Genomic DNA, 16628 nt, shown 5'->3' with positions numbered 1-16628 from the left:
CAAGGAGACAAGCAATAGGGGATTTAACCCTGCTGGACAATCTGTAGAACCCATTTGTCCAAAGTGATCGCCTGGCAGAAAATGCCAGATCTTGCCTCAGTCAGGGTGGCAGTGTGTTTCGAGGGACACACTTAAGTTGTTCTTAGATCACGGGAGCGGTGAAGACAATGCTGCATTCTGCTCCTGTTGTCTTGATGGTCTGTGGGACATGGCATCAGCCATGAAAAGGCAAAAGGGTTTGCAGTTCAGGCTAAACTTTAGGACAAAAGTCCCAATCATAACCACAGAGGTGCTAAAATGTTTAGTTTCTTACCTGTAGGTGTAGTTTTGCAGCCTGAAGTATTTTCTGGATTCACATGCTGTGCATTATTTTGCCATTTAGTGGTTGGATCAGAAATTCCACTTTTTTGTAGTCCTATTTTTTTTTTTTAGATCGAACCTGGGCAGTGCATGTGCTGTATGCAGTAGTGGCGGTGTATGGACTTGCAGCCCCACCCCCTCTCTCCGCCTTCACTTGTAATTGGCTTGTGTCATTGTCCTTTATAAATGCTGGCTTCCAATTCATTATTAGGCCTGCCATTACGATGGGACCTTGTACTGGTCTTGTTACATGGTCTGCCTTATCTTGGCTCTGAGCACTATTCTATTTTTGTTTACTAGTGCCCATGTGGCGCTTTTATATTCATAGAGGCTGCGCCCCTTTCCTTACACAAACAGTGCCCTCCACCATTAAAGTGAAAGCGCCGCATGGGCACTTTTACCCCCAAATAAACTCATCAGTTTGTCAACTTGATAAAGATACTTTTTTTGTCAAAGCCCCCATGCCGTGGTTTCACTTAAATCAGTCATGTCCAGTTCTTTAGATGTGGCTTGTCTATAGAAAGGGGCCCGGCCTTCATCAATGTGAAATCGCCGAATGGGCGCTAGTAATTTGCAATGCGATGTGTCTCGCATTTTCAAGTGTTTAAGCAATTGCATTGCCAATAGCTCAAACTCTTAAATGCGAGACCTATTGTATTGCAAATGCTTGTTTAGTTGTTGGGCGTCGACACACCCCATTTGGTGCTTCCTGTAATGCAAGTCCTCCCCAGGAAACTCTCACCTTTGATAGCCATTTTCACATTATTTTTTTGGGCTGTTCTCTCCTTCCAACTTCTTAGTGGAGGTGGGTGAGTCGCTTATGAATCCAGAAAATGTGTCAAGCTGAAATACGACACCCACAGGTAAGAAACGAAACATTTTGCAGCATGAATCTTTTCTGGATTTACATGCTGTGCATAGGTTTTGCAGCAGTTTTGTTACTAATGCAGTGGTTGCGTTGAAGATGAGCATTGATTTGTTGTAAGACCATTTACCCTACTTAAGCTTCCGTGTTCATTGGAATGTCAATGCAGTAGTGTGTCGTGGACCGGTGTACTGATTACCACGTTGCTGCCATACACAGTTCCATTAAAGGTGTATTGTTGAAAGGCAATGGTTGATACTTTCTTCCTTATTGAATATGCGCTTGGTGTACAAGTCAGCATTTCCTCTGCACTTGTGTGGTACATCTGAATAGTCCGAGATTCATATAGCACCTGCGCTCTTAGTTACTTGTTTCCCCATGCGATTGTCTGCAAAGGAGACAAATAGTTGCCTTGTCTTTCCGTTAGTCTTTTCAACTTCATACATTATGGCACATCTTGCATCCAGCATGTGTAACACTCTGTGTGAGTCTTTGGTTTTTGGAAAAAACTTGGAATTTGGATAGTTTGTTTAATGTGGAATTGGGACACAAACTTGTGTAAGAAATGTGGATCTGTCCTCATAAGGATGCGGTCCTCGTTCACCTCAAAGTATGGTTCTTGAAGCGTGAGTGCTTGTATCGACCTTACACTGCAGAGATGTGATGGCCACCAGAAATGCTGTTTTTAGGATGAGCATTTTTAATGTGGCCTTGTGCAAGGGTTCAAACTGTTCCTTAATTGTGTGAGCACCACATTTGGATTCCAAAAATCTCTATTATTGGAGCTGTGTAAGCCACTATTGCGCCAACGTTACTTTTAAAGAGGCATATGTTAACTTGCCGGGTGTGTGAAGTATCTTAACACTGTAGCATCTTGTATTCTTCCTTAATAGTCCTTTAATACAACATAAAGAGTATCTCCATTTAGCCATGTGGCACTTCCTTGTTGGCTTTCTTGCTACTCCTAGAACAGCCATCATGTTTTTCTGGTACCTTTAGATGGCCGAATTCGAAGTCTTTATGAGCCACACTGCCAGGCTCAAATACTCCGGTTTTCAGCATAGTACCCTTCCTTCTTCCATTGACAAAAAGTTTTATTGCGTTGGTAATTTCAGAATGTTCCCTCGCGCCATTTCCATTGGCCCCGAAAACTATGTTTGCCATGCCCACGGTAGTGCAATCCGTATTAGTGTCATTTTGCTTCTCCTGCATTTGCTAATCACTCTGTGCAACAGCTGTATCCGGGGGGGAGAAGGACAGGGAGAGAGCATCTATCAACAGTGCATTCCACAGAGATTGAAAGTATGATTGCCTGGAGGCAAAGTGTTGCCCTTCTGCAAACTCCTAAACATTTCTTTGATTTAGTTCCCATTCATGGTAGCATTAAGCTGGTTTGCTCAGTCTGTCTGCTACTATATTGTCTTTGCCTGGAAGATGAACTGTTATTTCCACCTTTCTCTATGTTGCCCATGTCCAGAGTGCTAGTTTTGATAACGTGAAGGATTGTTTTCCCCCTGCTTGTTGATGTAAACCACTGCCATCGTGTTGTCTGTCTGGATCAATATTGTCTTTCCTAATAACCTTTTCTGAAAGGCTTTTAAGGCTAGGTACACTGCCTTTAGTTCCAATATATGGATATGTTGTACTGCATCATGTTCGTTCCAGATTCCTCTCACCTTCAGTGAGCCCATATGAGCTACCCAACCCATATGCGAGGCATCTGTTGTAATTGTCATGCTTGGAGTTGGTTGAGCAAAGTTCATCCCTTGGCTATATGTGATTTGTTCCACCACACCATCGCCTCCTGTCATTTTTGTGACCAAAACTAGATCTTCTCAACTCTGTTGCTTGTGACCATTGGTTTTGAAGCCATTCTTGAATTGGTCCCATATGTTGTCTTGCATATGGAATCAGAGGGATGTATGAAGCAATATTCCCCTAACAATTTCCCCACTGTGAGGGATTGCCCCTTCTGGTAGAGAGGAGTTTCTTGTAACAAAGGATGTATTCTTTTTTCGCTTGGATATGCCTTCCCCTGCATCGAGTTAATGTTAAGTCTATTGGCGCAGATTTTATACCGAAAGCCAGTACTGTGAACTGGCAGTGAATTTTGTTTATGACAAACCCGAGGTATTTTTTGTGTTTTGTATTCAGTAGGATGTGCAAGTAGGCATCCTTTAGGTCCATAGTGGCCAAGTAGTCCCCTTACTTGGGTTACCCCATTAGTTTATAATGACCAAAATAATGTCTGAATTGACATGCTTTGCCCTACATGTTCATAAGGAAAACATCTGGGACTCACACCTTGATGAACATAATCTATGCCAGACAATAGTAAACTTAGGTCAGAAATTTCAGTTTCTGATAAGATTTAGTATATAAGGCCTGCCATTTGTCAGGAGAGGCCCTTCATCCAGATTATCACTCGGAATTGTCTCACTGCTGCCAGCACACTTCACAGATTATACAGCTGGTCTGAAGACTGAAGCTGATAAAGCCAAGTCCCGGACAAAGACAGCCTGAATGCTACCGCAGTGGTTGTTTACCCTTCACAGAAGGGTGTCATGACCCCTCCTCTGATAAAGACAGCGTTTGCTGTCAACACTAAGCCGTGTGCGTCTTCTCCCTACGAAACTCTACATTGCAAGTTGCTCTGTCTTTCATGCTCTCATACAACAGCGCACAGAAGTAGGAATTAGGGTCATTATAAATTACATTTTAGCAATGCTGGAAATGTTCATGTTCTGGTTATTTCCAACAGGTCTTATTGCGGTTTTTATAATATTCTGTGTGGTTATTTTAGATGTTCTGGTAAACAGATTGTTCCTGTAGTAATAAAAACTTTAATAGTTCATTTTTCTTAGCACAGTGTGTGATATACTGTGAATAACTAAATAAAGTTTGTTGCAGTTTCCACAGTACCCCTGATCACTTTATGGGATTGTTAGTAACCCAAAAGCAATACTTTTATATTAATTACACATTGAATAGTGCATTGCGGGCTACAATAACTTGTTTTTCACATTCATCGCTGATGCACCGAACTAAGTATACCTGTTTCACCCATTGATTGGAATGCACATTTTATTATGTGCCATCATGAACATTCTGAACAGTCTGTATAAAGAAGAGCGAAAGTAGTCAGGAACACCAGGCAAGACTTGTGCAATGGAGTCCAAAAGGGAGTGAGTATAATGCCCTAAAAGAGCTGTGATTCAATTTGGTGGGGCGGATGGGAATGTATTTTGGGGGGTAAGGGGGTTGACCTTACTCATGGAGACTTGCACAACTAGGTTCTCAGGGATGAGGAGTCAAAAAGTCCAGATCACCCAGAGCTTGACAATGGCGCACAATGCTGTCCTGGTTGTTCAACAGAGGTCTGGAACAGGGTTTTGCCCAAGCTCCCTTAAAGGGTGTCTGAGGGGTTCATCAAACAAAATTATACAGAAGCAGGGGCTCCGTATTTATTTGGCCAGGCTGAACCATTCAGTGAGAACATTAGTCTTTATGTCCATACTGGGTAACTGGAGCTCAAAAACCCTGGCCACCCTTTGCATGGCGAAGGAGGCACATTCTTCCATGGCAGTGCCAGGAGGCACAACTAACCCAGTATCTGGGAGGTGCCCAGCCAATTGGCGTCCAGAAGATTCTCCTACCAATTGTCAATGTATGCAGCAGTCAATCTGTACCAAATAAAGTATGAAAGTTTCAGCCTCTTGAGGCAGGGGCAAAGTATTGGAATCTGATGGGTTGCCCAAAGGCTGAGGCCCACAGGGAGCAGGTCGCAGCTCTGGTCAAAGTTTCACAGACTCAAAGCACATGAGTTGGGTTTACTTATCCAGCGTCAATGCTCCAGGATCTAGCATGTGTCGGAGCATCAGGTATAGGAGTCAGCAGCACAGCTGGTGTGCAGCCCATAGCATTTCCAGCTGCCGCACCGGGCAGGCCAGTCAGTAGTCGCAGGTGGAGGCCATTGCAATTCCTTTGTACTTCGAGGAGTGCCACACACGGCTGATGAGCCAAAAGCCGCAGCATGGCTTCACGGAATTCTTTTAATTGCTGCAGCATCACGGACAGCTGTGGAAATTCAGATTGCATCTGGAAAGTAGTCCGAATATGCTTTGAAGAATATGCTTTGAAGTGGAACAGCTTTGGGAACGAGACAGGTGACATGACACCCTTCCGCCTGCTCTGGAGTTCAAGAGTAGCGGAAAATGCAGAGTACCACTTGGACGCATGTTTTTTTTTTTATTCGACCTATATGATCCACTGCTGTGAAAACTACTTCAGGAGGGGAACTTGCCTTTAAAGTTCAAGACTTGACAGAGCCCAGTGGGGGGCTGTTGCAGACATTTGTCTTGACAGTCCCTACAAGGTTTGGACGTTGTAATCTTGGGAGGTTAAATTTTCCTCATCATGCTAGTTTTTGAACTATTTTGCTATAAAGTCTTGAGAACAGAAAGAAACAGATGTCTGCGCATGGCGCCTATGTGCAGTACCCCATGTAACTGTCAGAGCCACACTAATGCTTAAAATTCCCCGGATCCAGTGTGGTGCCCGAGGAATATTCAAAAGGTGAGAAATCTGCAGTTGGAAGTATCTATCAGAAACTTAGCTTAACACAAAAAGGTCCTACCAGTGCTGAACACTTCATTAATATCAGACTACATCATCAGCTGCCCCCGGGTCACTGAGTACGAGGTGTTCCTCAGACTTCTGTGAGCCACTCTGCAAATTAGCAGCTGCCTCCACCACTCATTTTTCTTCTAGTTACAATTACAAGAGCAAATGACATATTGGACTAATTCTCTAGACCAGACGTCTCCTATGCATTAGAAAACCAAAGTGTTCTGATTTGCTACTTCCCACTGTTCTCTGCTGCTCTGTCTATCTTGTGGGTAGGTGATGGCAGGGTCTAACCACGCATGCTTTATACCCACTTCACGTACTCTATTTGCTTCAATAAATCAGGATCATTGTTGCTGCCCAGCCGCAGTGAAACCAGGAAATATTAAGGTTTTCCTATTTCCTACTACACATTTGCTGTTTGCCTTCACATGCGACAGAATGTGATAGGCCCTGCAGAAGTCAGGTTGCACAAAGAACTCAAAATAACCCCCAGATCTTTTTTTGTGAGGGCGTGCTAGCTGAAAATCCTCTTTGCGTGCCAGAAAACTATTAAGTGAGATAAGAAAAGCTCTAGGTTTTTCATTTAACAGCTCAGTACCAGAACGACTATGTCTGATAAAAGGGAAGCGATGAGCCCTTTCAATTTCACGGTCCCAGTTCCATTTAGAAAGTTCCGGAAAAGCCTTTTTAAATAGTTCCACAATATAGCGTCGTGGATCCGGTCCTTCCTTCCCCTCTGGAATCTGAAGGATGCGTAGATTATTCCTCCGTGCCTGATTTTCACTCGTATGTCTAAAGTCATTAGTTCGTTGGTATCACGGACCCAACATGGGTTTATTACTGGATTTGACCCAACTACGCATATTAATAAGGTGGTGACATTGATTGATATCGCCCCTGTGGAAACGCGGGATCTGTGCTTAATTCTATTGGACGCAGAAATAGCGTTTGACCGTGTGGAGTGGGCATACCTGTGGGAATTAGTGCAGCATTTGGGTTTTGGACAGCGGTTTCTTACTGCCCTTCAGGTTATGTACACTTCACCGGTTGCCAAAATTGCCTCTATGGGATTATTTATCAGAAATAGTTGACATTACTAGGGGTACCTTGTTCACCATTATTGTTTGCATTATATATTAATCCATTTATTGAACAGTTAGGTAATAATGCCCGGATTAAACCCTCTATGGTACATAATATCCCATATTCTATATTTGCATATGCAGATGATGCTGCAATAACTACTTCAGATCCCTACCTGGCACGCCAAGAGATAGAGCGGCTTGCCACAGTATTCGGTCAAGTGTCAGGCTACAAATTAAATACAGCTAAAACGCAAGTGTCAATCTCAGAAACAGTTATTTTTTATGATGTTCGAATTGAAAGTAGTAACATACTTGGGCATTAAAATCAGACCATCCTTACAGGGATTAGTTGACGTCAATTGGGTCACGTTATTACGTAATATTCAGGAATCATTAGAAAAGTGGTCACGACGTCACCTCACATTAATTGGTAGAAGCAATGTTATTAAGATTAGTGTATTAGCCAAGGTATTATATTTGTTCAGAGCGGTACCATTAGAATTTACCACAACCCAACTACAACATTTGCAGTTTATTTGTTCTAAATTTGTGTGGGCACCTGGTAAACCGAGAAGGGCTATGCGATTCCAGACTCTCCCAATTGAACGCCGTGGATTAGCAATTCCTGACTTAACGTTTTATTTTTATACATGTTGTTTGTTAATATTGCGGATCTTATTGACTGGAGAAGATATAGGTAATGATGCAGAGGCCCCTTCAATCTTTCAGATTTTGTTAAGACCAGAGGCACGACAATGCTTAAAGAAATAGATGGAAGTTATTTTAAACAAACAAGGTTTAAGGTGTTATATCGGTTTTCAATATTTAGAAAAAAATATGTAAGTTATGCCAAATTGAGAAATTATCTTGGTATACCCCTATAAATGCTATAAGACTTCTACCTCCTATTTTCTGGGATGGTGTTGCTGTGGGGTGGTGGGTCAGAGGTATTGTTCAACTGGGAGATTTTGTTGATACGGATGGCTCTGTAATTTCTTTTGTCGATATGTCTAGATTGTACAACTTGCCTAAGTCACAATTTTTTTAAATACCTGCAAATTCGCGACTTCATTACATGGAAAAGAATTACATTGGTTCCCAGCATAGTTGTTGCGGCCATTTAACGACAAGTTAAAATTGGGAACGTCTATCAACTATTGCTATCACATAGAAAAGAGGATTTAGAAAAACAGGATGGTAAATGGTCCGCAGTTTTGGGGGTAGATAATTTATCCTTGAAAGATGCTACTTAAATGTCAAGGGAATCTTTACTTTCTGCTAATCTGCGTGTGCAATGTTATAATTTTTTTTTATTCTGTACTATACGCCGGCACGTATGTCTAAATGGAGAACAGGACAAGATGGTAAATGTTTTCGATGTGGGGGGGATAACGCCGATATGTTACATATTTTTTTCCGATAGTTATAACTTCCACAATTATGCTTTTGGGTTTGGGGCCTCAATTAGGGACGGGCGTCCCCTTATTTAAACATCGATATTTGATTTTCATTGCCATTACTGTAGCACGGCTGTGTATTGCGGCAGATTGGCTCCAACCTGATCCTCCATCTTTTGAACGCTGGAGGAAAAAGATGTATAATTGATTTAATCTTGAGTTTAGCTTATATTTAGTTAAAAGGGTGAAGAAACGTAAAATTGGCATGGGGATTGATTGCTGAGCATATGCATGTTACAAGTGATATACATGGATATCTTAATTGTTTTTGTTAAAATACTGTGGAACAATAAAATATATATATATATATTTTTTTTTTAAAGAATGTCGATTCAAGAGCAGGAGTATAGCGCACCTTTTTTAGGAGGGTGGGGTCAGCTCTACACACGAGAGTCAACTCCCATCAGATAAGCAATGAGAGGAGTGTGAGATTCTGGCCATCCAGGCGCCTTACACCCCCTTCTTTCATCCAACCCTCCCCCACGTTTCCGACCAGGCTCTGCATCCCTGGGGATACACTAAGCTTGTGTGGGAGGCAATTGTGGTCACTCAGCACCCACTTTGCAGCACATGCCCATCCTCAAATCACCTGGCTGATGTCCATTGAGGGCTGGAGAAGATACTTAGTGCCTCTATCTTGGACAGACAGACTTTTTTGCCCTCAGCTACACTCTGCTCCACTTTCAAGGAGAGGAGTCTCTTCAGGGATCTCGTCGTTCCATTGCTGCACTCTTTGCAGCCTGACACAACACATTTGTCTGCTCCAGGCCTCTTCATCAACTATTGCACAGGTAAAAGGGGTAGCAAGTTACCAAAACCGGAGCTGGAGAGACCAGGCATTACGCCGAGACGAGTAGATTGAACCTGACTACGTTAAAAGCCGGAAATAAATAAACGTATTATATCTGCCCTGAAGAAGCCCCAAGCCTGCTGGCCATTCAGGGGTGAAACACGTGTTGGCTGTTCACTTGATATGCCAATAAATATGCTTTGCACAAACCAATGCGATTGATTGGAATCATTCCAAAGAAGCAACATTTTAATCTTCAAGCCCCAGCACAACTCTTCTCTTCACCAACTATGGCTATCCCTGTTGGACTTTCCAGGTTCTTTGCAGCCAGCTGACAATTTGCGTGAGCGGTGGGGTGGTTACAGGATTAAGGGGTGGGAGACAGTCATGTTGGACAGTCTCTGCAGCACGGGTCCATCCACTTTCACCAGGTTGATCCATTCTCGGGATGCGGTGCACACAACCGCTTCCTGCAATCCAGTGCAATCAATTAGTGCCACTGCCTCATACTGCCTTCTCGTCTATCAATTGTATTCAATATTATACAAAGGACAACTGAAGAGATGGCAATACATTATTATAAAAAGCAATCATTTCTTGGACTTAGTGTGCTTTTCTGATTCAATATCTCAGCAACGAAACTGGACATTCACTTTGTTTTACTGTTAATAGTGTTTAGTACTGGGTTGGTGTAAATTACTTGCCTATGCAAAGTGACATCAGTAATCATGGTAAATATACTTAGAAATAAAATACAGGCCATCATTTATTCTAAAACAAATCATGTTTCAAGTAATAGTTTTACTATAGCAGTCAAGGTAACAGCTTACTCTAGATCAGGTAGTGGCTGGTCAAAATCATGAAACTCCTCAGGAAGTGTGATTGCATTATAAGCAGCTTCTCGGTTTTCTTCAGGTAGATCAACAACACCTAAAAGTAATCAGGAAAAAGATTAATCATAATTTTAAGATTCAAGGATGCCAGTGAAAAAGTTTCAAGTTGCTCATGAAAATCCTAGAAAGAATCCAGACTGCCAGCATTAATGGAAATGGAACACTCAAAAACTCACTTCCGTTCATAAAATAACCATGTTGCAATAAAATCAACAGTACAAATTACTCAACTTATTTCTTTCACTTCTATACTCTGCGTCACTGACTCATGTACATCGAACGAAATTGCACGCTTCAAAAAATAGGTGCAAGGTAAATGGTCCGATGCAAAAACTGTGCTCCAGGGTCAACCGGGGAATTAAGTATCCTAACAAAACTCAATACCTAGAACTCAACCCAGCACAATAGGTCTCCCCAGTACCAACCAGGATCAGGACTTTAAAGACAGAATGTTTACTGCAGCTACAACCAGCACTTGCACCAGAAACAAAAGGACACTCTCCTGCAGCCAGTAGAGCAAAAATCCATGTTGGTGTCTGAAGAGAATGCTTCCTCGTTCTTCTATGGCTAGAGAAAGACTAAGACGGGCACACGGAGGCAAGGGACTGAGCACTGCATGTTCGCACTTGTTAAAATGACAGAGGAGGCTATGTTGGGTATTCTCAATCCAGATGATACATTCAGGAGACCTTCAATTTATAAGCCATGCAGATGTTTGTCAACTCGCCCAAATTCCAGTTAGTGGCATGAAGCCAGAATGTTCCATTTCCATGTCAGGTGCAACGGAATCTTACAGAGGCCTCCAAGAATGCAAATTTTTCATAAAACTGGCACTGTGGTCATGGTTTATGTGACCAAGCACCCTTGCCTCTGTTTTGCCTTTACCACCTTGAAGTACTTTTGCTACAGCTTTACAGGAGCCCATGTGGACTATCACAGTTCTATCAGGGATGCCAGAAAATCCTTGACTAGAGTAAATTTTTGTTCTGGAGGTTGGGACGTGGAGGAGTCCAGCTAAACAGCAAGCAATTGGTAGCGAGATACATAGAGGAAGGTAAGAAAATATGGGGTAGGCAGTAAACCGGGGTGGAAACCTGATTTACGAATAGCAATGAATATGCTACTTACCAGTATGCATCTGTTCTTGGCATGTAGGGCTGCTGACATTCATATCTATAGCATAGATCGCCGCCTAGTGTTGGGTCCGGATGATTGCACATTGTTGTCCTGGAAGAGTCTTCGAAGTATCACGAGATAGGTGGCTCCTCCCCTGGACTACAGTGCGCATGGGCATCGACTCCATCCCCAGATTGTTTTTAGACATTGTGGCGAAGATGGAGTGTAACAGTGTGAGCGATGGCCATGCTAAGAGTAAGTGTAAAAATTCTGCAGCCGCTACAGGCGCCGGGGAGGAGGGCGGGTGATATGAATGTCAGCAGCCCTACATGCAGAGAACAGATGCATACTGGTAAGTAGCATATTCAGTTCGAGGCATGTGGGCTGCTGAATTCATATCTATAGCATAGAATATATAGCAGTCCCTCCATTAACGGCGGCTGCCTGTGCCAGCTGCAGACGTTTGAAAAAGTGTTTAGAACAGCCTGCCCTACAGCTGCTTGGAGTGCACATCTACACAGTAGTGTTTAGTAAATGTGTGTGGGGTAGACCATGTGGCAGCTCTACAAATGTCTTCCAAAGGGATATTACCAAGGAAAGCCATGGAGGCCCCCAACTTGCGGGTGGAGTGGGCTCTTGGGGGGGAATCGTTAAAGTGCGCTTAGCCTTTTGATAGCAGATTTGAATACACTTAACGATCCACCTGGCTATACCTGCTTTGGAAATGGGGTTGCCTTTGTGTTGGGCAGAAAAGGCAACAAAGAGTTGTTTAGTCTTCCTAAAATCTTTGGTCCTATCAATGTAGTACATCAAAGCTCGCTTAACGTCAAGAGTGTGGAGCATTCTTTCAGCCATTGTCTCTGGATTTTGAAAGAACACAGGCAGTTCAATAGTCTGATTGACATGGAACTATGAAACCACTTTAGGAAGAAATTTAGGGTTAGTGCGCAGCACCACCCTGTTGGAGTGAACCTGTATGAATGGCTCTTGTACGGTGAGCGCCTGGAGCTCACTAACACTTCGCAGTGACGTAATGGCTATCCGGAAAGCCCCTTTCCATGTTAAGAACTGAATCTCGCATGAATGTAGAGGCTCAAAGGGTGGACCCATCAGTCTGGTGAGGACCACATTAAGGTTCCATACAGGAGCTGGCGGGGTCCTGGGAGAAATGACTCGTTTCAGTCCTTCTAGAAAGGCTTTAATGGCAGGCACTCTGAAAACTGAGAGATGCTGTCTGTTTTGGAGATAAGCCGCTATGGCGGATAAGTGTATCCGAATGGAAGCATATGCTAGATTACATTTGTAAAGATGTAACAAATAACAGATAATGTTGTGAGTAGATGCGTCTAGCGGGTCGATGTTGTGGTCTGCACAGTAAATGACAAACCGCTTCCATTTTGCTGCATAGCATGCTCTGGTGGTGGGCTTTCTTGCCTCCCGTATGATATCCATGCAGTCGGGAGGCAAGTTAAGGTAGCCAAATTCTAAGACCTCAGGAGCCAGATCGCCAGGTTGAGCTGTTGCGGATCTGGGTGCTGAATGTCGCCATGGCTCTGCGTCAAAAGTCTGGATGTGAGGTGCAGCCTTTGATGCGGTACCACGGAGAGTTCTAGAAAAGTGGTGTACCATGGTTGGCGTGCCCACGTCGGAGCAACTAGGATGAGTGTCATCGAGTGTTGCTTTAGCTTTCGCGCAACCAGCGGTATTAGAGGTGCTGGGGGAAAAGCGTACGCAAATTTAACGGACCAGTTCATCCATATCGCATTGCCCTGCGACTGTGGGTGCGGGAACCTGGCGGCAAAGCTTCGGCATTTTGCGTTTTCCCTTGTGGCGAACAGGTCTATCTCTGGATGACCCCACTGCTGGAAGTACGGGTGGAGTACTGATGGATGTATCTCCCACTCGTGCATTTGGTGGCTGTACCTGCTGAGCAGATCCGCCATCTGATTGTCCTTGCCCGGGAGGTGTTCCGCCATGAGGAAGATGTTCCTCTGAATGGCCCACTTCCACATGCTCTGAGCCAGATGAGAACTGTGGCGAGTGTGAACCTCCCTGCTTTTGAATATAGTACATGGCTGTCATGTTGTCCGTCCGGATCAACACGACCTTGTTGCACAGATGTACCTTGAACGCTTTCATCGCCATGAAGATTGCCATCAGCTCTAGGAGGTTGATGTGCATCTTCTTTTGCTGCGTTGTCCATAGTCCCTGCACTGTGTAGTGGAGTACATGAGCTCCCCAACCCTGGAGAGAAGCGTCCGTCGTTAGGATGATCTGCAGAACAGGCTCCTGGAACGGTCGGCCCTTGCAAAGGTTGTGTGGATTCCACCAATGCAGAGAGTTGTATGCCCGACCGGTCACCAACACTAGGTCGTTCAATTGTCCTTGAGCCTGATTTCACTGATGTGCCAAGCACTCTTGAAGCGGACGCATATGTAGTCTCGCGTGCGGGACTATGAAGATGCAGGAGGCCATCATGCCTATCAACTGCATGAACACTCGTGCCGGAAGCGAGTGTTGCGGTCTGAATTTTTGGATCAGCGACTGAATGCTGTTCATCCTCACAGAATCTGGCTGAGCTGTGGCCGCCAGAGTATCTATTGTCGCGCCCAGATACTGCCGCACATGGGCTGGCTGAAGGTGCGACTTTGGATAATTCATTGAGAATCCCAGATCGTGAAGAAGGTGAATGGTGTGGGACATGTTGGCAGCGCACTGCTTGGCCGACTTTGCTTGAACAAGCCAGTCGTCCAGATACGGGTAGACGTGAATGTTTTGTCTCCTGAGGTGCGCAGCCACTGTCGCCAGGCATTTTGTGAACACCCTGGGCGCTGTGGTCACTCCGAAAGGGAGGACCTTGAATTGGTAATGCTGATTCTGAATGGTGAATCTGAGGTATTTTCTGTGTGATGGATGTAGTGGAATGTGAAAATATGCGCCTTTGAGATCCAACGTTGCGAGGAAATCCCCTTGATTGAGCAACGGAAGAACCTGCTGCAGCGTGAGCATGTGAAAGTGTTCTGAGAGAATGTACTGGTTTAGGGGCCTGAGGTCCAGTATGGGTCTGAGGGACCCGTCCAGGATCTGGAGTTGTTTCCACGACCTCTGCCCTTGGTGCAGTTGCCACGATAGCCGCCTCTACTCTGCTTGTTGTAAGAGGTCTGCGCCCTGTGAGAAGTTGGCCTGATATGCAGTGCTCACTATTCTAGTGATCACTATGTATCAGTCCAAACAACCCTTATTGATGATTGGTTGTAAGTCAACCTTATAGACCAGCTATCCTAGTAGCATGGATACGAGCAGTCTAAGGCTAAGACTCTAGAGGGCGTGTTAAGCCAGCTGTTTTACCATCACATTACCCCTTGAACACCAAGTGAAAGGACACCACACAAGTTGTTAGGAAAATAAACTGTATATTTATTTATAACAAGACTACCCTGGCTCTTTATGAGACAGGGAGCTAAGCACACAACAAAACTCTTAAAGAAATACTTAAAGTCGCACAATTTACACAAATGCCCGAGGGGCACGAAAAACCATATACTGTACAAGTGGAATGCGAAATTACTAGCAGGTAAGTAATACTTTTCTAGATTGTAGAAACGCTAGGCCTACAATACTAAACCCTTAGATTAGAAGCAGGAGGCCTAGGGACGCCGTGTGCAGAGTGGGAACTCTCACGCGTAATGCGGGAACAAGTCTAGGAATGCTAGCAATTACAAAGTTACTGTTCTCGGGCGAACCCGACTAGGTGGGACGAAAACAAGAGTGGATCCGAACACTTGGAGTGTTGGACTATGCTGGAGCACCGGAGTACTCGGTTTACCTAGCCCAGGGGCTGCGGCTGCATAGGGTTCAAGTTGCGTCGGAAACCCTCGTTGACGGACCAGGAGCCTGAAGAAAGAAGTTGCTGGCAGGCGGCCAGTGAAGAAGTTCGTGGAGATCCAAGCCTGGATCAGGGAAGAAGAAGACCTGTAAGCAGAGGGGACCAAGTTCTGAATCACTAGCCAGTGATTAAGTGGGCACCAGGATGGCACCGGGCGAAGTCACCTCGACCAGGTGAGTGGGCGCTGCTGGGCTCTGCAGTCTCTCGGACCAGGAGGCGTTGTCGGCGACCAGGATCGAGGTGCGAGCTGTCCCACGAAGATACTTGCTGTCGACGTCGCTGGACCCAGGATTGGGGCAACAAGTCTTGGCAAATTCAAGCCCACGCGGTGGACTCAAAATGGCGTCTGAAGTGGACCAGGAGGGTCCGGGGTGCTCCTCTGTTGGAGGTGAGCAAGGGCCAGTCTGGAGCAACCAGACCAGCAGTGTTGTCGTCGAAGTTCGTCATCAGGAGGGCCACTAGCCAACGGGCAAGTGACCTGGACAACGCGGTGAGCAGCAAAGAGCAGAAGGGCCCCACGCAGATCTCGTGGATGCAAGGGGGCTGGACTTCGGTGCTGGAGCTGCTCAGGGTCGGGGCTTCTCGGGCCCCAAAGCACTCACGTGAGGATTCCTCAGAAGTCGTGCTGGGCAAGCGTCGTGCAATTTTGAAGATGGCCGGTCCCTCGAGGTCTCGTCGCACCCACGGATCACAGCTGGGCTGATGATGTAGGTTGAGGTAAGAGGTGCCAGGGAAGCCGGTTCTCGTCGTGCTGGGGCAGTCTTGATCCGGAGGAGAGACTTGCAGCAAACCGCGATGCTTGGATGGTGCCTGCTGCTGCAGGGTGACTACTCCTTAGTCACAAGGGAGAAATCTTGAGAAGAAGTCTTGAGTTCCTTTCGTGGAAAGTCGGTTCAGGATTCAAAGATTGATCTAATTTGGAAGGGGGCCTGCTCCTACCTTTATCCTGCAAAAGGGGGCTGGCACGCGACTAAGTCCTGCCCTATGGGTGGGACTAGGAAGGGGGGTGGTTACACCCCTCTCCCATGCCGGGCTTTCCTCAGCTCAGGGGCTGGTGTGCCCCTGGAACTGGTTCTAGCCGGCATATGCACAGTGAGCACCGGGGTGCCACTTGCAGTCACCTTCCTCTATAGCCCTGCCTACCTGGGATACACAAAATCCTGTCTGGGACGGTGCTGGCACCGCCCCTGGCAGGAAACCCTTTGTCCTTGCCTCCTGCTCTGGGAGGACTCCCAGCAGCAGGAGGGCAGACTTATGTCTCGGTGGCAGCATCCATCTTGTGGAGCTGAGGCTATGTTCGACTTTAACCGGGGTTACAGGTTACCAACATGTCTTCTCCCTCTAGAGGGGTGGAATGCTACCCCCGTCGCCAGAATTGGCGAGGGGGTAGTATTCCAAAGCGTATGACACCTTACACGACATGTTTTGATAATGTTATACCAAAGTTAGCATTTGACCGCGAGGTACATAATGCACTTAAGAGTATATGGTATAGCGTTATCATGGAACAGCTATTAGGACTTCGTTCCGCAAGCTGCAAACGGGCT

The 16628-nt window shown here is 45.3% G+C and overlaps 1 protein-coding gene across 3 annotated transcripts in view; it reads right to left on the bottom strand.

The window, feature by feature from the left end:
- The window catches only part of RAD21 (RAD21 cohesin complex component), a 337501-nt gene that overhangs the window by 207796 nt on the left and 113077 nt on the right, over positions 1-16628 (bottom strand). For all 3 annotated transcript variants that reach the window (XM_078686859.1, XM_078686858.1, XM_078686860.1), the window contains exon 4: positions 10017-10116. In XM_078686859.1, the coding sequence (XP_078542985.1) occupies positions 10017-10116 (100 nt within the window). The remainder of the gene's footprint in view (positions 1-10016; positions 10117-16628) is intronic.

This window comes from Lissotriton helveticus, chromosome 4_1 (assembly GCF_964261635.1).
Source record: "Lissotriton helveticus chromosome 4_1, aLisHel1.1, whole genome shotgun sequence".
Lineage (NCBI taxonomy): Eukaryota > Metazoa > Chordata > Amphibia > Caudata > Salamandridae > Lissotriton > Lissotriton helveticus.
Note: the sequence above shows the minus strand (reverse complement) of the source record. Positions and strands in the feature narration are given on the sequence as shown.